Source organism: Corapipo altera, unplaced genomic scaffold, assembly GCF_003945725.1.
Source record: "Corapipo altera isolate COAL_440 unplaced genomic scaffold, ASM394572v1 78, whole genome shotgun sequence".
NCBI lineage: Eukaryota > Metazoa > Chordata > Aves > Passeriformes > Pipridae > Corapipo > Corapipo altera.
The window spans coordinates 6758459-6784262 of NW_020884904.1; the positions used below are offsets into that span (position 1 = coordinate 6758459).

The following is a 25804-nucleotide window of genomic DNA, read 5'->3' on the forward strand; positions in this document are numbered from 1 at the left end:
ATGTGTAGAAGTTAGCTGGGGTTACATAACTTTTATGGAAATTACTAACCAATCATAATGGGGGGTTGTGCTTGGAAAGCTACTAGTTCTGAATTTCTGTGTATAAACAATGGCGTGGAAATTCCAGTGGAAAAAAATAATCTCTCCAGGAGCCCACTTAGACACGTTCTATAGGACAACAGGCAAGGGTATGCCAGTACAGAACAGAGGTTTTGCAGGTTCCCTGCATGCTACTCCTGAGGCAACTCCTTGTCAGGTGCACATCCATGAGAATGCCTGCCACTTCCTGCATTAGGAAAATGAAATCTGCAGGAAAACATGACAGAGCCCCTATGGGAAATACAGATGTTCCTCCAGCAGGTCTCTTCTAGCATGTGATGGCTCCAGGCAGTTCTCAGTTACTGCCTTCCTCCTCTTTGTATTTCTTCTCTCAATAAGTTAACACAAATTTGAAATCTGGCTGTGCACAATAACAGAGAAGTAATCTCTGTAAATAAGACCATACATGGATATTGTAGGGATGTGGGAATTTCTTCCCTCTGTTGATAGTATCAAAACTGATTTGTATCTTTATGGAGTTACAAGCATGTAAATACAAACCTGGCATGAACTTTCCCTACATAAATCTACCTCTTATTTTTTAAGCCTCCCTACCACACAGCAGAAATACCAGAAAACTGCCTTTTGCCAAGTGGGCCATGCAAGTCTGATGTCCAGTTCAGAGGAAACACAGTAGGTTCAGCTAGGTAAATGGTGAGAAATGCCAGTTCTGTCCCTACAACTACAGAAAACTGACAGATTGTAGCAGAACAGACCAAGAATGATAGTAGCACATTTCTACAGGGAGTAAGATCTCAAGAAAGCTCATGCAATTTTTTCTTCCTCACTGACGTGAGGCCTGAGGCAGATAGTAACCAAGAGCACAGGTTGTTGGTACAGCCATAACAGTAAATAATTAGGTGTAGAACAACCTTTATCAAGCTTTTCCATCATATGTATTGTTTACTGATGCTGATTCTGTTTCTGTGCTGAAATTGCTGTATGTGATGTAATGACCAGTGTTGCAGTTTCAGTGTTCAGTTTGGAAAGCAGCAGAGCCTCAAAAAGAAAAGAAAAAAAGGAAAGCCACAAAACTGGGCCGCTCAAGATCAGTCCTTCAGGAATTGGCATTGCAGATTCCAGCAAGTGCTGCACATTGTTTGCCCAGCAAGCACAGTACATCTTCGGTCATGAAGTTCTGCAAACAACTGAAATATAGTCATTACCTTTGGGATGTTGTTTTGTGAGTAACACTGAAGGAGAAGTACTGTGAGGCAAGTTCCAAATAAATCTGCCTCCCTGTAAAGCTGTTAGCTGTTTTATGCAAAAGAAGGTCACAATACCATCAGCAGAACTCCTAAAAGAATTATTTTTAGATTTTATGCTGTTGCTGCATACTCCACTAACAAGGCAGAACTTGAGATATGCTTTTTTCAAGCACAGGCCTTCTGCCAGAATAAGTTGCTGTAGTTCAGCAGAGGTTATAGCAACTTATACACACTGAGAATCTGCTTTCCACCCCTCTGAGCTTCCTCAGTGAATCAGCATCTGATTATTTTAAAATATTACTTTTAAGACACAATGTTCTCCATCTCAAAAGTAGATATATAATTTAGAGCAGATACTTTAGCTTCCAGCTTTCCACATTCAGTGTAACTGAGTTTCAGAAAGGAGATACAGACAGACAGTTCAGAGAAGATAGGCTGATCTTACCTTTTCCTGCAGCAGGATGCTGGGACTGTTACATATTCATCTCTCCTGCACTGCAGAATCTCAGCTACCTGGATTCACAACAGCGTCTTGTACCTGGGGTTGTGAAAACCCATCTGGAAGCAGAAACCATAGCTTGGCACTTAGGAGGACAATGCCTCATGGCTGCAGCAGCAGTGGGACTGGTGGAAATAGCCAGGCTGGCACTCAGCCCCTAGCAAGTGACAGGTGGGGCTTTATGAACCCCATGGTGAGGGGGAAGGAGGACCTCTGGAATGGGCAAGACATAGGGTAGGATGCCAAACTCACCACGGACTGGCTCTCTGTGAACAGGTGATACAGTGAGGACCAACTTTCCTCCTTCCTGGTAGTCTCACTTCTCCTTGGTCCTTTCCTTGAGGCCCATATTTGTGCAGAACTGCTGGTACCTCCAGGAGAGTGTTTGCAAGGCAGGATGCACAAAAGGGCAGCAGTGACCTGGCATGACACCTCCAAGCCCCCAGCCCAACTCTGCACTGTATGTGCGAGGCCAACAGCGTCCCAGGTGCTGTGTCCCTCACTCCACCTGCCCAGAGAGGCCCCTGCCCTGAGGAAGGGAGGATGGAAGTTTGTCTCGGGGACTGCCACCAGTGTAACCTTGCACACTGTGCCCTCTGGGGTGGTGGGCGCTGTGACAGAGACCCTCAGTAAACAAGGGGAAGTATTCTGGGCAATCTGGGTTCTGTGGTAGAAGGAATGGTAAATTAAAGCTTTACTGGGACCTCGAGAGCGCTGGTCTAGGACACATGCAAAGGCAGCTGCCTTCACCTCAGCCTCCTACAGACCCTGTGGCTATGTGCTTTTTTGGAGCTAGCAAAACCTACGTTACACTGTTACAGAATGATCAGCTTGAACATTTATCTAAACGCTTTTAAGAGATCATTTTGTTTCACAAAGGTCCTAGCACAGACTAATCTTTGAGACTACAGCATTCCTTTTAAATTTTTAATCTCAAGCATTTAAACTTTAAATTTCTCCCTATTTCATGGTAAAAAAAATTAGGAAGACCTGATAGATTTTACACTTACTAGCAGGTTTGATGTTTGGAAACATTTTTAAAATCTGTGTGCACACATAAACAAAATAATCATAGAAACCAGAACAGTAACCACATCCCCTTGGCAGTGATTTACCACTACTTTCTCAAGAACACAGTGGTAATACTATTTCTGTTCAAGGCTTAGAGGTCACCCTTGACTAAACTTATACCCAAACTACAGATGTAAATTTCTTAGTACTCACTGTTCAAACTCTCCTTTAAATTCAGAGCTGGGTGGGTCTGTGCTCTCTGACTCAAAATCTTCTCTTCATGTCATTTACAATGAATAACTCTGCATTACATTAACAGATCCTAATGCCAGCTAATCTCTAGGCTAATGATCTGCCCACATAGAACACAGCCTTGCTACCCCACATACCTCCCTGTACCAGTCCTCTGATGCCATAGAATTTTTAAGATTTGTAGCAGATGTGGATTTTTAGTACGGCTGTAAAGTTTCTCACACAAAACCAAAACCACCTTTAGCCCTGGAAATATCATGACCTAGAGCACTACTTTTCTCAGTGTTCACTTTTGTTCTGAACAACCAGTAAGTCAGCTGTGTGTGTGTGAACTACACTGTGACCATTTTATATGCCATCACTATCACTTTAAAAGCACAAACCAACCAAGGCTGGATTTAAACCAGCAGCTATGAGGTACATCAGACCTCACTGCCAACTGCATAGGGCAGCAAAGAGGCTTCCACATATAATTAAAATTTTCCTGCAAGTTTCAGCATCTCTCACACAGCTTGTAAACAGGGCTCCTCACAGCCCTGGGCCACATCGTGCACCATACGCTGCCATCACCCCATTCCCTTTGTACACACAGCTGGCAAACAGAAGCCAGGCTAATAAAGGGTTTGTTGGCTCACTCAATTTGGCTGGGGGAAGAGGGTGGTAACAGCAGCAGGTCACTCTGTGTGAACTCTGAAGAGTCACCTTATGTGATGTGCCTGTCTGTGCATCATTTCCAGTGACAGCTGACACCACTGCAGAGGTCTCAGAAACAGGCTTCCTGTACATCTTGTATGTATCATGAACCAGATAAAGTGGATTGACTCAGACTAGTGCCCCTCTTGTCCAAAAATAACCATAAACAGTGTTCTTTATCAACTGAAGAACAGCAGGTTAATTGACAGGTGTAGTGCTCTTCCATATACACCACTTCTTTGGACAAACTTCATGCCATACCTAATGTGTTGAGGGACCACAAAGCATTCACACAACACAGGAGCTGGAAGAAGCTGGCACAGAGAATTATTGAATCATCATGATAGGGAGTTGAGGACAGACAAACAACAAACATATATCCTTAGCTCTATCATCCAAGGAAGCTAGTTACCTCTCCTGTGAAAGTCCACAAGAGAAGTTAAATACATTGAGAAGCACATGTAAGGCACCCAAACATGCTTTTGCACTCAGTGTGTGCACAGGTATGCTCTCATAGTTATTCCAATACACTACAAAACCTGGACCACTGTACTCAAGTGTTTTTTCAAGTCATAATCAGGCCCATTCCTTCAATAAGATAAGAAAACCTACTGAAGCTCTTGATTCTCTTTAAATTGTTGATTGCCATCAACTTTCACATACATAGTATGAGCAATGGCATCAACAGAGGAATGTTGAGAAACTGGGCAGAAGTTGCATCCAGCATACAAAAACTCTATGAATTTGTTCAGGTAGGGAAAAGTATATAAGCAAAACCCAGCATTCCTATGAAGAACTGAACCAAAAAACCCAAACAAACAAAAATCAAAAAACAAACAAACAAAAAACCCCCAAAGTAAATTAAGCACCAGGTGGTGTGGAAAAAAAACCAAACCATCAGTTGTGGACAGAGAAGTTAGGACTAAAGTGGCAACATGCTTCATTACTTCAGGAATGTCTTCTGTCCTTAATTTAATTCCACAGGGTACATTAAGCATGATATATCAAAGGCTTTTTGGATTACCAGGCTCATGAATGAATAAGTGTTTCCATATGCATTTCTCGGGGTAAAAAAAGTCTATCTCTGGGACAATTCCACTGTAGTTCTGTCTTGTGGAACTAAAATGTTATTTCAAGTAAATTGCAACTAAAAGCTGCCCTCAAGGAAAACCTGTAATTACTTTTTCTAAACCTAAGTAAAATATTTTTTTGCTTCCAGAGAAGTAGCTTTACTGGCTGGATTAAGATAGTAACTCAATGTAGAATCACCCTCCATCTGAACAGAACATATTTGCTTCGAAATAGTGGCTGATAATGACTGATTACAGCTATTAAGATGCATTAAAAATCTCGAGGGAATTCCATACAAGGTAATTCCAAAAAAGGTAAGATTTCATGCTTTCAAAACAAGGACATGTTAAATATTGATTTGCAATATGACTAAAGGGTTGGTTTTTTTTTTTATGCACAGGACTGTGCAAATGTTGCTGTTCAAAGAAAAGGCAGGTGGGCTCACTGATGTGTATCTTTTCATCCATTTGGAAGTGGGTCACAGCACCAGCTGATCAGAACAGTCACTGCATTTACTTCCCCTGTCAAAGCAGAAAACCTTTCCAGAGGAGACAGCCTCCAAGGCAGTTCACATTCCTTCTATGGGAGTAAGAGAAACCAAGAAGGATGCTGCTTATGAAACTGCAGGATGGAAAAGATTAAAGGCAACAGGAACAATTGTGTATGTGATCATTCTAAAATACATGTACTCCCAAACACAAATTATGTCATAGCCTAAACTGCAAGAGACACCAGTAACTTTCAGATCTTTTCTGAAGGCTTAAGTGCTTCCATTAATTTTTCATACATTCTTGCTGGCTGCATGAGAACAATCCTAGGTGAACAGAAAGTAATTCTGATAAATCTCCCATAAAGTAAACCAATGAGAAATAGCAGCAAAATGTTTAATGCCTGTAATTTATTGTATACATACTCTGCAAAACTTATATGCATTTGGTGTGTGCAAAAGTATACACTTCTTTGACAGCACCAGAAAGCAGTTAAGCTATGTACCAGTTTTTAACCTGATTTGTCACATTGTGTAAAAAGACATTGTGCACACATGATATCCCCAAAGGAATAAATCATTGGCTAACACTAGAAGCACCCTTATTTACACACTAACACTTTAATATTGCATCACACCCACTCACCAAAATAAATAGAAGTACATTCATCACAATTTAAACACCAGTCTCTCCATATATTTATTTTCTTTGACATGTTTTGGTCTCCAGAAATATGCTATATCTAGAAATATGCATCAGCTACTAAATCATGTTACAAAATGCAAAAAAAAAAAATAATAGAAAATTAGTTTTCCTGGACAATATTTTGGGCTTTACACAAAAATAAATCCAGATTTCAATAGAGATCTCATATACTTCTTGAAAGATTTTTATTTTAAAGCACAGCACAGAGTTGCACACTAAGGCTTCCTGTGATATGCAAAACCCTGGCCTCCAAAAGATGTTGCTGTAAAGTGAAATACAGCTCAAGTGTAAATACAAGACATTTTCAAAAAGTAGTCATCAGTAGAAAGTGCCCTTCATTTGATTTAGCATTAGCAGTAAAGAAGTAGCTACCTTAATTGTGCAATCAAAGCCAGACCTGGAAGGGTTTTATGAAACGTATGTCATTTCACACTCTCAAGTTTAAGGATATAGAATCTGAGATAGCAGAAACCAACCAACCTTTTTATATTCCTACATTCAATACTTTTTTTTGACACAATTTAGTAAAAAAGGCACATTGTCAAACAGTGAATTAAAAATCTAAAAACCAAACCAGAATTTCCTTAAATACAATTAAATCATTAGCTGAACATCTGATCCCAATAAACCAATAAAAGCATTCTTCCAGTTTTTCTTAACCTCAAATTCAGATGCACTTCGGACAAGTACTGAAATACTGTTACTAGATGAATACTATTAATCTGGCAAACAGTAAACATGGTTTTGGATACAAGGTCAGGAATTAAAAAAACAAGTTTAGTTCCTTCCTAGCTGCTTTACAAATATGCAACAAACGCAAGCACATTAAAAGCCAAACATTTGTACAAAATATGAAACCTATTAGCATCCCATGCCAATTATGATAAAGTATTTCTTGATCATAAAATTACAAATGTGTCCTTGAATAATTTTTCATATGAAATAGACAAAATTTAAGCAATGTTCACTGTGTGAAGAGACAGTTATACAGTGTCTTAGGGAGGCTAGCAGAGTACATTCCAGTCACCATCTAAATGACAAAGTGCTTTACAGATTAAGAAGTTTAACTGATCTTGCATGTTAAATAATCAGAAAGTAGTGAAATAATCAAGTTTTATTTAGCCTATATTTGTCTGAAATGCAGATTTCATTCCCAACTGAACCAATTTCAAATTAATGTATTTCTTTTGCTTCATAAGAGACTTTTTTTTCCCCAACCAGGCAGGAAGTTGCTCACAGATATAGCTGTCTGGGTTGACAGACCTAGAGTCTTTTCCAGCTGAAAAGAATTAAGAAGTAAAAACCCAGACCTCCGTCATGGTCCCAATGTTCACTGTCTTAAATGGGTAATTCTAGAAACCAGGAAATTTCCAATAGGAAATTTTAGATGGTCCCAATGCAGCAGAGAATACAACACACTTCTAGTGAGGTTACACTATCTTGCATGGTCTCAAGTGCACACACTGAGAAACAGTTTTTGTTAGATAATAAAGTTAAAACTACAGAGGAGCAGCAATGGTATCTTCATCGGGGCTCTGTGTCAGCTAATACTGAATTAGTTTATAGAATCTATACCATTAGCTTACTCACATCAATGTTTTACTGAGGCAGTGAAATCTTATGCCATTGACAGAACACATCTTGAAAAGGCAAATCTGTTTTTTCTTACATTAAGAGTCAGATGTTTAAACTTGAGCAGCTTCCAAGACTGTTCTTTCCAGGTTCCTATCTGAACTGCTTCCTAGAAGCAGCACTGTTAAGAATAGGTCTAATAGGAAAGGTTCCTTTGTCATTTTTCCACAACATTAAGTTTTCCTTTTTTAACCCCCCAAGCAACACCCAAAGCCCTTTTTGTACTTTTCCAAGTATTTCTAGCATTAAAGCATAATGGCCTTAAGCAGCTAAAGATAGATACTATCAATGGAGTTCTGGGGCTTGAGGCAAAGCTGAGTAGTGACACTGGTGAACTTTGAAGGGCAACTTGGAGAAATCAAAGTAGATGCAACACCAGATTTGAGCTTCAGACTCTCAGTCCTGCAGACTTACGCAAACCCTGTGCTGATTGTAAACAAATTCAGTTACTGAAACAAACAGTCTTTAAGTGCATAGTTAGAAATAATGTGCAAATATGGGCATTAAGGTAAGTAACTGAACTAACTCTCCTGCTATATATAATATAGGTTTTTGGCTTGATGAAATCAATCACAAGTATTAACATGAAGTTGTTAATATCGAGGAGCTGCAAATGCATTCTAAACAAATTTAATTCTGATGTGCTTTCTAAACATTTAAGATAATTAGATAGTGACTGCTTCACATTTTAAATAATTTAACACATTGTATGTTTAATGTAAGAAAAAACATCATTTGTAAAAGCAGCAGAAGCTGTTAAACAAATGTGAATATCTACAGGGCAGGAAAAGAATTTCCAAGCATATGCCTCGAGCCCAAAAGCACAAGTTACATACAAACACTAGGAATTCCTGTTTTCAGGGTGTGTGTTTCTCATACTGAATTAGACTGGCACTGGAATTCCAGACACAGCAAAAGCCAACAACCTTTTGGCCATACACATAACTGTACAGTTTGCAAATGACATGCCCTTTTCTATTTAGAAATAAAGAGGTTCAAATTATTTTTATGGGTCCTCAAATCAGAAGATATGCAGCATGTTATTGCCTTAAACAAACTTTGGCTGAATTTACAACCAAGCCACTGCTGTACAGAAGATGACATTTCAAGACTTTGAGGCTCATGCTGGGAGACCAAGTAGGATATAAAGCAATTTCTGTAGTTCTCAAGAAATATCAGGGAACAAGAACGCTATTCCTTTCTCTCAAGTGAATGCAAAATTGGTTTACTGGTACGTGGCCCACACAGTTCCATGTCAGTGCATAGCTAGTCAATATTTCTGCTGGCATTTTGAACTGGTTTAATCAATGGAAACATCTATTCATTTTATTCCATTTAATATGCATTAGTGCATTAATGTCTTTATAAAAAAACAACCCTGGCAAGTATTAAAAATAAATATCTTATTTAGGTCAAACTAAAGCCTTGCTTTTCAGTACTTTAATCCCTTTAAATATTCTTTTGCCCTCCAACAAGCAAATGGAAACTGAAATAGAGTAAGAGATGTACGGAGGCAGAGGGTAGCAGAAACATGAACAAAGTCAACACTGTAAGCCAGTTAACGTGTCCTCAGCTTCTTGGACTGTCTCTTGCGTTTCAATTCTTCTTCTTCCCGTCTCAGTTCCTCGAGGTCTTCCTGAACACCGAGTCTCAAGCTGCCAAATAAGATTAAATCCTTTACACTGCTACTCAAGACACATGAAGTTTGACTTTCACCCCTCCTTCAAGAAAAGCAATCCTAAAAGTACTGATTTGAACAATAATTTTAGAAGAATATAACTTTACAAAAATAAAGATTTTATCATTAGATTAGAATCAAATATTTTGAGGGGAAAAAAATATTTAAAACTTCTGCTAAGAAATAAAGGTTATTTAAAAAAAAAAAAAAGATACATAAGGTCTTTTTTTCCCCTCCCAAAAAGAAGCTGAAAAACATCCATCAATTCTTGCCAATGCATCATCATACAAGTCATGGCAGGACTGATGCTCATCAGTTTCTAAGAACCACCTAAACTTTTTAACACTGGCAAGGGAGTGAATGGATTTGTCAAACAGTAGAGAAGTAAAAGATTTTGTTGCAACTGGCTGAGTAAAAGATTTTGTTCAGGCACCATATACAGGTAGCTACAAGCTCTACCCTCAGTCCATCTGACTGATGAACAGGCCCACGGAAGAGATACTGATAATACAGCATGTTCTACCCACCTCCCTGAATTCAGGAAACTGCAGTCAGCCAAATTAAGGACAGAAGCAACCACAACAAGGACCTATGTGATAAAACTGGCTTGATGAATGGTTTTTTCGATTTGGCTTAGAACAACTATAATTTAAGTGGACTTGCTTGGTTAGAAGTTCCTCATTTCAAAAGGCACAATGCTTTTAACCAAGCACTCAGTGAAAAACAGTTGAGCATGGAAAAGGGTAAAACTGAGCTTAACTAAAGTTTCTTAACTCCACTGCCTTTATGCTGCACATGTCAGCATACATGTGAGTATGTCAGCATACAGAAGTGAGTCAGGAATTCAACTCTGTGAAAACTCACTCTGGGTTTTCAACAGAGAATTTGGTTAACAGCAATATCACTTAAAATTCCAGTTAGTTCCCCTAACTCCATTTAACAGACTATAGATTTGCATGAGCTGCAGCTCTTCCTCAGAAGCAAGGAGGAATAAGAACACTGACTAACAAAGATGCAAGTTTCTAATGCTCAAGGCACCTTCCAAATAACAATATAAAAATTTCAGTAGAACAAAAGAATTTGGTGTCTCCGTGGATTCCAATATCTATAAAAAACTCTTAGAACTTTCACAAATCTTATCCCACAAGCCATTAAAAACCAAATCAGTTTTTAACGTAAGAGTTGTGCAGGCCCAGAGGCCAAAACCAATATGAAAATATTAAGCAATAAACTTCCCAATTTCTATCCAAGTTTAAATCCATGCATACCTCCTAGCTTCTTCTTTCTGTTGCTCTCTCCAGCTGCTCTCCATATAACGTAAGGCATAGTCACTTTCATCTTTGTACCTGGAAGTTAAATATTAGTTTTCAGAACACTAAAAAACATCAGAGTGTACAGTTAATGAATTCACATCCCTTCTTGGAAAGAACAATCACTTGCCCGCAGATTTTAAGGTTTTAAAAGAACGTAAGTTACAAGCCTTGAAAATGCCTGTTTTCTTACACCTTATTGTCAGACAAGAGGGAAGTATTTAAATAAGCCAGCTAAGAGCCTTCACTTTCCAGCAGTTCCTAGGCATACCAAGTTAGATCCTCCCACAGAGGAGGTGACACTATTGCATTTAGCAGTTCATACTTGGGCACTTACATCTAAAGAATCCTTAAGTATTGCAGACTGCTACAGAAGGCATTTTAACATCCAGTAATAAAGAGTTGCTATGAATTATCCAGGTGAGACAATGAAGCTGTGCCGTTTTCCAGTGATGTCCTAGTAAAATTTTATTGCTCCCTAAAAGAGCATTGGAGGCAGTGTGAAAATTCAAGGTATCTTCTGCAATAAGCAGCAGTAATGCTTGTTAAATTTCTTCAATGCGATACAATTTCTGGATACCTGCACTTCCCCTATTTCTAAAACATTTTTATTTGTAGAACTACATTAATTTCCATTTGTTCTGCAGTATCTTACAATGGTCATTTTTCTTACCTTTTCCGGTCATAGCCAAATATTTCCCGAATATGTTTTGATATTTCTTCTTGGGGTTCCCCTTCATCTTCAATGAAGTCATCCATTTCAGAGTCATATTCATCATCATCATCATCTTCTATTTGCCTCTTGTAACTAATTGGTGGTCTTCCAAGCCCTAAATGACAGGAGAGCAGAAAAAAAAAAAATCATTAATAACATGAACATTACATTAATTTAACAGGACTTCTCCTTGCTATACCTTGGGCACAGCCATTTTACAGCTTTGGGCTTCAAGGTAGAAAACTTCTGCCTCAAGTTAACTAGCAATTCTCAGAAACTCAGTAAAAGGAAAGACTTCCTCTAAGTTATGCTAGAGAAGATTACACATCAGTATCAGCAACAGCATCCTGAGGAAACCACCCAGCAGATGTCTTCTTTGTTCAGGGTTTTCTAGGCATGTATTCACTATACTCCACTCTGCTTGTTCCTGACCAGAAATAAATTTTTAGAACTGCTTGTTACCGATAAGATGAACTCGCCAAAACACTGAAATGTAAAATCACAGAGAGCCTGACTGATTTTTCATCTACCCCTTCAAGCATCTGTTATTTATGACACTGTGAAATATTATAGACTAAGTATTATTAAGTGATGCTAGAAGTGAATTCTTTTCCTTCTAATAGCATTCATATACCAACATCCATCACAGGCTGCTTAGTTTTCTTTCATGCAATACTTCACACTACCTGTATTTCAAGAGTTATGAGCATAGGCAAAAATAAAAAGTTACAAAGCAGAAAAAACATTCTACTGTTAAAAGCAATCTTTAAAAGGCAAGTGTGCTATTTTCTCCAAGTCTCCCTAACTGCATCTATAAATAGTCAGAAGTCTTAGTGACCTCAAATCAGACATGCATAAAACATACAAAACAATAACTAAATGAATGTCCTTATTTTGGCTGGGATAGAGTTAATTTTCTTCCTTGGTAGCAGTACAGTGCTTTGTTTTGAATATGAGAAAGGTTAATAGCACACTCATGATTTAGTAGCTGCTTTATAGTGCTTTTTCTCAGTCAAGGACTCTTCAGTTTCCCATGCTCTGCCAGTGAGCAGGTGCACAAAAAGTCAGGAGGGAGCACGGCCAGGACAGCTGACCTGAACCAGTCAAAGGGATACTCCACATCATGGAACATAATTTGTACTGTGCATCATGTGTTTCTCCTACGTATTACTCCCCTTTCATTACAATTATTACTGTTGTCAATATTATTACATTTATTTCAGCTATTAAACTGTTCTTATCCAAGTTTTACCCTTTTTTCCAGTTTTGCCCCCACTGGGGAACAGGGCAAGTGAGCATCTGCATGGTACTGGGGTTAAACCACAACAATGAAAAAAATCTGCTCTACAAATGTATACCTTGTGGATGAAGCACAGGTCTATGCCCTTGAAAAGGTCTCATTCCATTCATCTGTCCATTGCTAGGTCTTGTGACTAGGTTTTTAGAAGAAATGGTCTCTGACACGACAGTACACTTCGGTTTTACAGTTGCACCTGAGCCACTGCCTGGTCGCCCAGGTCCTGCGCTTGTGCTAATGCCTGGCCTTCCCGGTCCTGCCCCCAAGCTGCTGCCTGGTCGCTTGGCTCCTGTGCTTGGACTGATTCCTGGCCTTCCTGGTCCTGTTCCCAAGCTGCCGCCTGGTCGCCCAGGTCCCACATTTGTGCTGCTGCTTGGCCTTCCTGGTCCTGTGCCCAAGCTGCTGCCCGGTCGTTTAAGTCCCATGCCTGAGCTGCTGCCTGGTCGCCCAGGTCCTGTGCTTGAGCTGCCAGTCGGCCTTCCGGGCCCCACGCCTGAGCCACCTTCCAGTCGCCCAGGTCCTGTGCTTGAGCTGCTGCCTGGCCTTCCAGGTCCTGTGGCTGAGCCGCTGCCCAGTCGCCCAGGTCCTGAGCTTAAACCGCTTCCTGGCCTTCCAGGTCCCAAGCCAGAATTGCTGCTTGATCGCCCAGGTCCTGCACCTGAACCACCTCCAGGATGTCCGGGTCCTCCTTTTCCTAAGCTGCTGCCTGATCGTTTTGCATTGGAGTTGACTCCATGCTGAAGGGCAGCAGTATTTCCTGGTTTTGCATGGGCAGGCTTTTTCAGGCTGGATTCTTTAGCAGATGGCAGCCTTTGAGCCCCATTGGCCATGGGTTTTGAGGGTGGCACATGAGAACTTGAGCCAGACTTCCTAATACCATTGACAGGTAATTTACTATGACTGCTACCAGTAGAGCTTTTTAAGGAGCCATTTTGTGGGGTTTTTTCCATATGATCAAATCTGGAGGAAGATGATGACCGTGAGTGTTTTTCAGTCAATGCTGGTGCTTTGGATTTCTTATCAATACCACCCATAGAAAGCGACACATTGGGTTTTGATGTGGAATGTTTATCTACTGAGCTTTTATTAAGTTTTGCATTTACAGATGTTTTTTGAGAAGACATTTTTTTTGAAGAGCTGGATATCCCTGTAGTCTTAATCTCCTTCTCATTTTTCTTATGCATTTCTACTCTTTTGTTTTTGCGTCCCAAATACTCCCTCTCTCTCAATTCTTCTGCTGTTCTGGGTCTCTCTTCTACCTTTTTCACTGGTTTTATTTCCACTGGCTCATATTGTTTCTTTTCAGCAAGCCTCAAGAGCTCTGTAAAGTTCAGAGGTGGTGGTGCACTTTTGGGAGGTGCCTTTGGTTTCACTGCAACTTTGGATGGTTTCTCTTCATATTCTTCTTGCTCATGTTCAGATTCAGTCTGACTGTACTCAAGTTGCTCAGTTTCATCTTCTGTTGCATACTCAGCCTCTGGGGTCTGAGCAACATTCTCACTCGTCCTCCTCTTTTTAGGCTTCTCTTCAACAGGAATGCCATTATAGCCATAAAAATTATCCTTTGTTCGTGAGGCCATAGCTCTTGCCTTTCTGTCATGTTTCAGTTCAATACGCCTTGCCAAGAGTTGTTCTTTCTTTCTTCTTTCTTCCAGTGCTGTATGAAAACCAGGAGAAAGTTAGGCAAAAGCACTACTTTTTACTTCAATTTCTTCCAAACTGATAAACCATTTAGGACAGTAATTTAAGGATATCTGGCTCACAGGTATCCAAAATAGAACAGAAAATGACCAGAGGTCTGCCAACAGGGCAGGCTAACCCACCTGCATAAGCTACTCCAACAAAGGCAAGCAATTAAAAAAATGCTGTTATGGCAAAACCCACTAAGGCCATTCAAGGGAAGCAGCTCTCCAGAATGCCAGGAAAACTACAGAGAAGCACTGTGTGAGAAGGTACAGAAGGAGTTATGGGATCTCTGGGTAGTAGAGGGAGTTCTGAGACTGAGCAAGAGAATTTTGAGACTGTACAGAGTTTACTATCAGATGTTTAAGGGAAGATGAGGGAATAAAAGAGTATTGGGGGGATAAGAATAGGGAAATACGACAAGTGTGTGTGTAGAAGCATGCAGGGTTGATACAGAAGCAGTCAACCACAGATAAGCAAGCATCTGGTCACTACACATGTCTGATAAGAGACTATCTCCACAGTCTGTCTTATACTCTTACTGAACAGTTTTTAGCTATTTTCTGCATGAGAATGCTGTCTTATGTCTGTGTGTAGTCCACTGACAAAATTCAGGCTGAACTAGCTGGTGAAGAGGTAAGAGATCTGAACAGCAAATACTGGAGAGACCAAGGGTGTGGGGGCTAAATATCAGAAAGATTCAGGAAAAGCATAAATTCCTAGAAAATGGACTGGGCTACTCATTGTTTGGGTGCTTGTAAAGGTACCATTCCCTGTCTATATTATTCCATTGTCAAGGGCTGTGACTGTGCAGCATGTGGATACAAGCATTCCTATATGGAATTCATGCTCAGTCTTGCTTCTGGGTGCACCTGACAGCAGGAATAAGGAGCAGACTCATGACTGGCCCAGGAGAGGAAGAATACTCTGGGCCATCCAGTCCATAAGATTTAATAAAACATCAGAAGCAATGCAATATTAGTTCATTCTACAGACTATTTGAAGGAAATATAATACAGCGGAAAAATTGTGGCTCAAACAAAGCCTCTGACATATACATTTAGAATTCAGACTGTATTGATACATTAAGTGAACACACAACAACAGCAACTCTTTCCATTTTTCACACAGATGAAGCTTTTCAAACTTGTGTTACCAAAGTCCAGATGGCTTCTTGCTCTTACCTTAACTACTTCTCAGTAGTTCTAAGTAAGACTACTTACTTAGTCCTGGCTTTCCCTAAGCCCCAGGAATTTCTGTGCATTAATTCCAGAAACAGACATGTAGCCATATTTACAAGAGCTTTGAATAAGGGAGCAAATCTCAAAGAATCAACAGAAGTCTACTATAGGAAATATTTTGGACTTTTACCTTTTTTTCTTTTTTCTTCTTCTTGCCGTCTGAGAAATGCTTGCACTGCTGCAGACTCTACACCCTTGACTTTTGGAACTTTTTTGGGAGGACCAACGGCCAAACTGTACCTTTTCTGCAAAGAACAAAGAAATAGGTCAGAAGAGTTAAGAAATGTAAAAATCAGTTTTTGAAACTGAGCAGTTGCATGATAGTCATGTATTTGACTTTAAGCATAGAGATGGTCCAGAATATGCAAACAGCAAATTCCCACTGAAGCTGAGAGTTGTTGGATACACTTGACTCCTAGATGTACTTTGTTTCAGGCTGACTAAGGAACAACAGGTCTCAAGTCATTGGGGAAAACCTGCAAGCTAGAAAGTCCCTGGCTCCCATACAAGGGACTAGAGGTATCTTGAAACATATTTTGAAAGGTGGTTTCAAAACCCAGAAGAGCAAGATAACCAAAGTATTGAACAAGATACAAGCACTAAAATGAAGACATCTATCTTGTCTATACTGTTGACCAGCAGCCAACTACCTTACCCTCTAAATATTACCTTCAGGGTGGGCCTCAATTTGAGCTCTGCCTGAACTGCAGCTGAACTGCACGGCAGGTGACACCTCCTGAGCAGGGACACCTTTCAAGGTTAGAGATTCCTTACCTGAAACTAAGAGACCCTTCCTTACCCAAGGCAGAGGGATCCCTTACCCGTGACAGCTCCTCAGTAGGTAACTGAGAGCATGCTGAAGTAGCATGAGGAACATTAATAATCCATTAATTCCATATTATTATAAACACCGTATGGATAATTTCACTAGACACAAACCATTAACCAAGTCTGAGACTACAATTGGATCCAGCCACACCTACGCTCCAAAGGGAGTTTAGAAAGCAAAGGAGTCAGCTCTGAACCCTGTGATTCAACAGGAAGGTGCTTCTCACTCTTTGCGTCACCAGTCTGAGACTCATTCTAGCTCAATTTGAACTCTATTTTCATTTGTGTGTTTCTTCCACTGAGTAATTATTAAGATGAACCTTGCATCAAACTCATAGAACCTTGTCAAACCACTGTTAAAACTTTGTTAAGTCCCACTGAACTTACTGAACTGCCAAATTATTATTTTGTCTCAAAATACATTGCTGCAGGTCTTTTTAGTGAGGTACTTTCTGCTCATCTGTGACAGGGATTCACTCAGCTTTTGGAAGGAACGAACAGGAAACCAGAAAACAGGAAGGGAAACAAATGAGTGAAATGCACTGGACTAATAAGGAATGTAATGGCTGCATTAGTAATGGAATAAAAATATCTCAGTTCAGCCTTAGTCTTTGACCAAGCAGGAACCAAAAGCAAACTACAGCTCAAGCTGCCAGAGTCGGTTCAATTCCAGACTGCAGGCTTACAGCTCCATTTTCAGATTGCTTGTGGACACTCATTTCAGGTTATCTAATTCAGTGAAAATAAAGAAATCGACTCAAAAAATTTAATTATTCCAAAAGTTGGAATGGACTTCACCAGTAGGTTGATGTAAAACCAGCAATACTGATTTTAGTTCCTGCTGACAGTGACTGCTGTATATCAAGGAGTTACTGATCCACATAGCAGGTGACCTGAATGGGTCCAGGCCTGCGCTCCACTTATCGCCCGAGATCAGTGTGTGACCTCAGCACTAATTGTGACAGCACACACAGCCCACACCTGGCAATTACAGCACTTGCATGTGGTGTAATTTGCCAGGTGAAGAGAAGGTTCCAGAGAGATCTTATTGCAGCCTTTCAGTACTGAAAGGGGGTGTATAAGAAATATGGGGACAGATGTTTTAGCAGAGTCATCAGCAATAGGACAGGGGGTAATGGTTTAAAACTAGGAGAAGGTAGATTCAAACTACATATAGGTAAGAAATTGTATATGATGAGAGTGGTGAAACACTGGCACAGGTTGTCCAGAGAGGCTGCAGATGCATCAGATGCAGATGTTTCCCTGGAAACACTGAAGTTCAGGTTGGACAGAGGTCTGAGCAACCTGATCTATTTAAAGATGGCCCTGCTCATTAGAGGATTGTTGGACTAGATTACCTTTAGCGGATCCTATTCTACAATTTTATATCATATCTTGAAGTGAAGTAGCATGTTTTCATATAACATCCTTTTCCTTGGCAGAGGAAACGATAAATTGTGCCATTTACTGCCAAGGACATCCTGCAAAAGCTCTAAAGACTACAATGTTGGTCATTCACACCATGGACAGGATTTGCACAGCTTGCCATCCCTAGATGTCTGTCCAGTGCTGTTCAACTTGGGATTCCCACAACTGAACAGATGCAAAGTTATCTAGGCTACCCCCTTTTTTGCTTCTCCTGTTAAATCCGATAAATTTTAATCAATATCTTAAGAGATCAAGTGCCTTTCTTACTGGGATCTATTATAACAAACACTTGCCCCAGTGTGCTATGCCTGTTCAAACACTGCCTTTCACAAATGTACCAGACTCTGCTTAAAATGGAAAAAAACCCCAAAGACTTTTTTTTAACTTCTTCTCACAGACTACAGAAAAAACCCCAAAGCAATAAGACCGAGACAGTTGCAAATATAAATACAATAGAAACCAGTTAAACCCAGAAGCAGCTGGAAAGCAAAGCGCATTTAGGAACAAAAGAAACCCAAACCCAAAACTGAGGTTTGGGAGGGCTTTTTTATTTTAGTAGTAAGACAACAGATTAAAATCTAAGCCAAGATCTCCCACATGAGACATTAGGATCCTCACCAAAAGAAAGAGCTGTGAAAAAACAGTATCACTGAAGAGCCACACAAGTCAGCATTTCCATATATTTATGCACATGATCATCCTATCCTCATGTAGCCTTACAGAACTTAAATAAAATAATTAAATTATAATATCTGGCAAAGAAACCTACATCCAAATCTTTTAGAAACAATAATCAGGCAGGCTAGTGGCATAACTCTCTAAAAATTCAAATATCACCCAGCTGAAGCCTTCATTCAAATTTCTGATTAATTGATCTGCAGCATATTAATAGATCCTTTGATTACTTTAATTACTAAGATGCAAATTCATACATTATCTTGAATATACATGCACTAAGAAGCAAGGTTCAGAGGCTCATCCCCAAACTGCAGCCAAAACTGACTCCAAGAAAGGCAGCTACAATACCAGCTACTTGTAGTAGCCTCGAGAAATTTCTGAAATGAAACAGAATTACAAAGATGCACCATCCACACACACTGCAGTAGCAAAACCTGCAATGTTGCCTCATCACACTGAAGACCTACGACAGTCACGCTCACTTACTGAGCTTTCACCTCTGTGTAAGGAAGTTTACAATCTGAGAACTGACTTTGTTGTTTGCACCAAAAGCATTCCAAGATCTGACTGTTCAGGAAACCTGAACCGTGATGCAGTATTGCCCCTCAGTTTTTGCTCAGATGTGGCCCATGACTCAGTGTCCCCAACTAACCTGGCTTACTCCACCTGAATTGGAAGAGAGAGAGAAATCCACGCATTATTAGTCAAAATCCTTTCAGAAAAAAGGTTGAAGCAAATTAGAACCTTAGAAACAATATTCGGTGTTTGTAGTATAATGATATATAATATTATATTCATCTTAGGATAATAATAATTAGTATTATCATTTACTAATTTTCTTACGACGTCAAATATGTCACATTTTGCCATTGGTAACCTAATTTGGCAAAGCTTGGTTTAATGACTCAATTTCTACAGAGTTTTTAAAAACTGAGAATTTTCAAGACTGAGGATACAGCTGGACTCTGTCTCAAAGGTCTTTTCCAACCTAAATGATTGTGTGATTCTGAAAGAGTTTTACGCCTAAGGAGCACCTTTGAAAACTGCTAAACAGCAGGGACAAATGTAGATTGATCTATTCTGTTAGAAAACCTTATAAAGAATTAAAGTGATGGGGAAGCAGTTTTCAGGCTTTGTTTTGCTGTACTATGACCAACAGTCGTATCCAGGAGCAGGTTTGTAAAGCAGCTTGACAGACAAGCTGTTTTCTGACTGCCATTAACATGGCACATCATGCAAAATTCAGATTTAAGTCTTCCTATCACTAGCATTTCTTGGTATAGACTAGCAACTGGTCACGCAGCTAAACAATTCATAAATTAATACCCATTTTCTGTACAGCGAATCACTACTATTGTTGACACAAGTTTCATTCACTTTCATTTAGAAATAAAATGACCTGCTTAAGTAGTCTTTTTAAAAGCACTGAACCATGCACATGTTCCACAAACACTGATAAAGTGTTTGCATGAACATGCACCAGATTCCAGGTAAACCAGACAAAATAGGCCAGGGCATGTCACTTCATCATCTAAGAAGCAGCAGCATTACTCTGGCTTTTTATAACTATTGCTAGGTTGGTTAAATCAACAGAGTAATAGAAATGCCTTTAGGAGAGAGCAGGTCAAGCTGTACCCAGAACACTGCACTATTCGAGTTGTAAACATGGATTATTTGCTCTGAAGTCACTGACTTCCTTCAAAACATGGCACATGATCCTGATACAGTTGCAGCTACTTCCATGTCAGCACTCAAGTGCCAGATCTTGGACTGTAAAACAGAATTTATAAAATAATTGTAAACTTTGTGGCATCCAAATGAAGCCCCAGAAGGCCTAAACCAAATACCAGCCCCAGACAGAAGCAACAGCAGTAGTATTGCCTTTAACAGTGATCAGCATTTACACGGGTAGCAAGATAGGAGTGATCAATTCTGCCAAACCTGGTTCTCAAGTAGAGCACCTGTGCAACTAATTATTGCTGTGGGCTTGCACACACAATGTAAAGACAATTCTATTTGTGCTATTCAGTATGGGCAACTTGCAGAGGTTCTCACAGGCTGGGGATTTTTTGGTGTGCTTCCTTTTTCGCTAGCACGTTGTGACCCCTGTGTGATATTACAACACTTTTCCTCTTCTTCCTTACCATTCACCAAGACATGTAGCCTTCTCCAACAGCAAGTCTGTTTCCCCCTAAATATTCTGCAGGGTATAACTTTCTGGTAACATCAGCAATGGTTCATTCACAATATACATCCTTGTTCGTGTCACTCCTTTCACAATGCCCTAATACCATTCCTCAAAAGGCCGCTTTCCAAACTGTAAGTGGCCATTGGTGTTAACTGCCCAGAGGCCTCTGCTATCATCCTGGACTGGTATTTCCAAGGCCTCTGCTACAGTCTCACCACTGGGTTCCCAGCAGCTCCCTCTGCAGTCTTAGAACATGTGCACACAACGATTTCTCAACTACTGCTTTCAATATCTAGTAATGACAAACTAAATGGTAAATAATGAGCATGCTTAAGTTTGTTCCCCTTCATCTTCCAACAATCCCTACCAAGAGAAAGGCTTTTCTGATAAAAGTATTTTGACTATCAGCTCACACTGCTCTCCTCTCCTAAATCCAATTTAACCAGGTCATACATTTTATTCCTAAAAAAGCAAAAATAATTTAAGATTTCTGCAAGTGCTGCCACAATATCCAAGCTGAACCACTAGCTGGAAAAAAAGCAGAAATTTCTTCTATTAAATGTTGCTTCACACAGAAAAAAAATTAAACAGATACTTTATGCTTTCCTTTCTGTAATCGTATGTTAGTCCCCACTTTCATCTGCTTTTGCAAAAAAAAGAGACCAGAAATAGAAAAAGCTGAAAGTTTTATACATTCTAGTCAGCATTTGCAAGCATTTAAATTGTGACAGTCTGGAACTTAACTGTCAGGTCAGACGAGAGTAAAAGCCCTCCTCACCCCTGCCAACATTTTACACTGTGTATCTTGCAGCTCACACGTGGAAGCTGATATAATCCAAAGCATTTCAGGTCCTGTTTTGAGGCAAGTTTTAGGCACATAATAAATGCACACACACTGATCAATAGGAGTCTGATCCTACAACAGCCTGTATTTCACAGCCATTCCCCACTATTTCTCTTGCAGGGTTTCTCTTGCCTATGGGCGAGCGTTCAATAGTTTGTAGAGTAGAATTTGAACGGTCAGGTTCTCTAGCCCAAGGTCCTCCTCTGAACAAACTCTGGGATTCTGCTAGTGTTTCACTTCACAAATACTTTGTTTCTCATAGCCACCTCTATCTGTCAGCTTCACTGGGGGCTGTTTTGTGACACTAGGTATCAGTCTGACTAAAACTGAGACCTCAGCAAGTGCTGACATGGATGACAAGATGTTCCCGTTTTGGGTCTCCTCTTTGTGGTTAAATGACATTCTGTACCAGATTTGATGTGTCAATTCTGAACACCAAAGATTTGTCCTCAGTTAAAAGGAATTGGGAGCAATTTGAGATAATTCCTAATAAATTATTAATGACAACAAACACTAGGTGAAATAAAAGGTTCCAACTACGCTCAGTTGGTTTTTGTTTTGTTTTGTTTGTTTTTTGTTTGTTTTTTTTTTAAACTGCAATAAAATTCTGTATGTTAAAGAATACCTATGATAAAAATATCTGGAAGTGCTTCACCACACCCATAACGTCATTTAAAATTCCTGGCATAACAGTATATCAATTTCACCAAAAAGAATGACAAAGTATTTAACTCTTACTAAAATCAACATGAAATCTCATAGCTTTTATCATGTCTAGTCAAAGCAAGATCATGTTGAAAATCTAATGAACTGCTAACATGAACATATGTAACAAGATACAACAGCAAAGTCCCTATGGAATATTAGGTGATAAAAACTGGGGCTCTACTCAGCAACTGCTAGGAAGATTATTAGCAATACATCATTAATAGCTTAGACACTAGTTCATATATGTACTGTTTTATTTAGAAATAAAACCTGATGCAACTAATAGGGCACTAAAAGGCTGATTTCAGCAATGTTCCTTTTCAATCTGGATTTCCATAGGAAGATGAACAAGCAGATTTGTTTTTATAGGGACATGACGTAATATCTGCTTTATCCAGGTCCCCCTTTTACAGTACAAGGACATATTGTTTCTTAGAGTTTTTATATAGTTTCCACTTTGAACTACACACTACTTGTATAATGCATATATAGACTTTTAATATTTATTACTTGGGCATGTCACTACTTTTCATTACAATGGACATGGAATATTTAATTCAGTGCACTGTAAAGTTTAAAATAAACTTCACAGAGGGAAATTCAGGGGATATGCTCATTAATGCAGGAACTAACATTTCTGGAAACCTAGTAGCTTTACTTACCAGTAAATTTTGTAATTAGTCTATATGGTGTTTTTAACAAAAATATTTTAAATTAATTACATTCTTCCTATACAAATACATTTAATATACTAGTTTTAATGTAGTGGAGTTACTTGGACGTCCAAAGATCGTAAAACCTCCATAGGCTCTCTTTTAAAGCCAAGCAGCTGCAGATAACCTCAAGCTGTACCAAGTACAGCTCTGCTTTTGCTCAGAGGCTAGGGCCAACTTTAGAGTTAAAACCTGCACCACTAATGTGCTAAACAAACTGCTTCAGCTATGGATTCAACTGCACTCTCACTACATGAGTTAATTAGGAATTAGCAAATCCTAATGCTGCCTTTTCTAAAAAGAGTAACTAAACCCTCATCCATTGCACAAGTGGGATTGCGTCCCTCCACCACCACATCCACAATGGAGAACATGGCAGATACTTTATCAATTCATCATCACAAGTTATAAGTATTGTGGCAAAAAAAATCTTGGCACAGTACATTAAAGCTGCATGAGAAAACTAAGAATGTAATGAGAAGCTTTAAACATCTGAAGTGAGAATTACAATAACCCAGTGACAATTTAGTGGAACAGCTTGTTTTAAGACTAATAAAATAGGCATTGAAATATCTTAAGAGTATTTCTATATTTGATATTTTAACATTTATGTTACAAACCAGGTGTCTAAGTAGAGTCAAAGACAAACTAAATGTGCCTAAATTTAAAAAAGCATATTTTATAATATTTTAAAGACACAATGGAATGTAATTAACTACACATATCTACCATATGGTTGGTACATATTATCAACTGGCCACAATATTAGCAAGCATTACCAAAGTTCTATTAGTGATACAGATAGACTGAGATACTCTGATTTCTACAGTGTTTCCATTTTAGTGGTGTCAGAACTAATGAGTTTCTCATTAACTAATGAGTTAATTTTTTCTCCTTTTCCCACTGTTTATGCTAAAAACAACCACCCCTCGCATCTACACTGGTTTAAATGAGCTAATCATAGAAACATACAACTCTGGCAGTCTGTTAAAGAATAAACAGAAAAAATGTTTCCCTAGGTGGTGGCTACCAAAGAGAAAATATTTTTTATCCAAATAAGCATGCATGACTTATAATTTGGGTCCTGCCAGAGGAATAAAACTCAGGATATTAATATATGAAAAGGCCACAGGCCCTTCCTACTGCCAGATTTCATCCAGCCATGCAAGTGGGTTATTTCACACAGAATCCACACATTACTGATATCTCGAACTAGAACACAAACTGCTGAAGCACAGATCTCAGAATATCAGCAACATACCAAATGTCCTCTGCCAATCATCCCCCACAGCACTGTTACAGGTTATTCCTTCGCAATGGATAGAATCAACTGGGTTGGAAAAGACCTCTGAGATCATCAAGTCCAACCCTTGATCCAACACCGCCGTGGTAACTAGACCATGGCACTAAGTGCCACATCCAGTCTCATCTTAAAAACCTTCCAGGGACGGTGAATTCACCACCTCCCTGAGCAGCCCATTCCAATGCCTGATTACTCTCTCTGTAAAAAATTTCTTCCTAAAGAAAGACGTCACACAACGCAGCACATCCACCCGAAACTTGTCACTTTGTCTCCGACCCGCACTTGAGACGTGGCAGACTTCTGCTTCCAGAGCAAACAAAAGGACTTATCCGACTTTTAGCCACAGGCTTCCCCCGCAGCAGCGCTTCGCTCTCGGCATCTCGGCACTTCCAGCGGCCAGCAGGCGCCAGCCCCGGCTGCCCCCTCCGAGCCCGGCCGTGCCGGGACCTGTTGACTGAAGGGGCCCCGCTCGCCCCCTCCCCGCACACAGACTTCTCCAGCCCCCACGAGCGAGAGCCCCCGGCCGGCGAGGCTACAGGCCCGGCCGGGCCCGACACCAGCTCTGCCCAGGCGGGGGCCGAGGCGGGCAGGGGACCCGCATCCCGGCGGGACCGGGTGGTGCGGGACCCGCTGCCGCCGCCGCCCCACGGGCTGCGACCGCCACCGCGCCCCGGCCCCGCGCTGCCCCCGCCAGCCGCGGCCGCCCCGCAGCTCACCGGCACCGCGTTCAGCCCCTGCTGCTCCGAGGCCATCACGAGAATATTGCGGAAATCCATGGCCGGGCCGGAATAACCGGGGGGCTGCGGCAGCCGCCCCGCTCCCAGCGCTCGCCGCCCCCCGCCCGTTCGGCCCCGCTCGCTTCCGCCCGCTGCCGCCCTACCCTTTATATAACCTCGCCTGGCGCCGGCGTCACTTCCCCTGTGGCGGCGCCTCGCCACGGGAAACGGGGCCGGGAAAGGAGGAGGGGAACGGGGGCGATGCCTCACGGGAGCCCCGCAGGATGCCGGGGCCCAGGGATGCGGCGGGGCGGCCTTATGAGCCCACCGGGGCCGGCCCCGCCGTGCCCTGCCCTCCCTGCCCGCCGCCCCCCGCACGCAGCTGCCGCCCATGCGGGGCTGATGATGCCGCGGTCTGTCCCTCCGCACTCTCCGGCTTCGCCCGCTGAAACGCCTCGGAGAGAGGCTGTTTGCAAGGGCACGTAGTGACAGAACAAAGGGGAACGGCTTCAAACTGAAAGTGAGCGGGTTTAGATCAGATGTTAGGAAAAAAATTCTTTACTGTGAGGGTGGTGAGGCACTGGAACTGGTTACCCAGAGAAGTTGTGCGTGCCCCATCCTTGGAGGTGTTCAAGGCCACCTTGGATAGGGCTCTTAGCAACCTGTTCTAGTGAAAAGTGTCCCTGCCCATGTCAGGGAGGTTGGAACTAGATGATCTTTAAGGTCCCTTTCACCCCCAAGCATTCTATGATTCTATGAATATTATTCCTGACCTTGGCATGGGGATGTATTCGACGTTTTTCTATTATTTTTTTC

General features: G+C 40.8%; 1 protein-coding gene across 1 annotated transcript; it reads right to left on the reverse strand.

Annotated features, from left to right (window-relative positions):
• Positions 1–5711: 5711 nt before the first annotated feature.
• SPTY2D1 (SPT2 chromatin protein domain containing 1) lies at positions 5712–25124 on the reverse strand. The gene is made up of 6 exons (XM_027651310.1): positions 24989–25124; positions 15713–15827; positions 12720–14315; positions 11320–11476; positions 10605–10682; positions 5712–9313 (listed from the first exon to the last, which is right to left on the reverse strand). The coding sequence occupies exons 1-6, from the start codon at positions 25046–25048 to the stop codon at positions 9217–9219; spliced, it is 2103 nt and encodes a 700-aa protein (XP_027507111.1). The 5' UTR covers positions 25049–25124; the 3' UTR covers positions 5712–9216.
• Between the last annotated feature and the right edge of the window lie 680 nt (positions 25125–25804).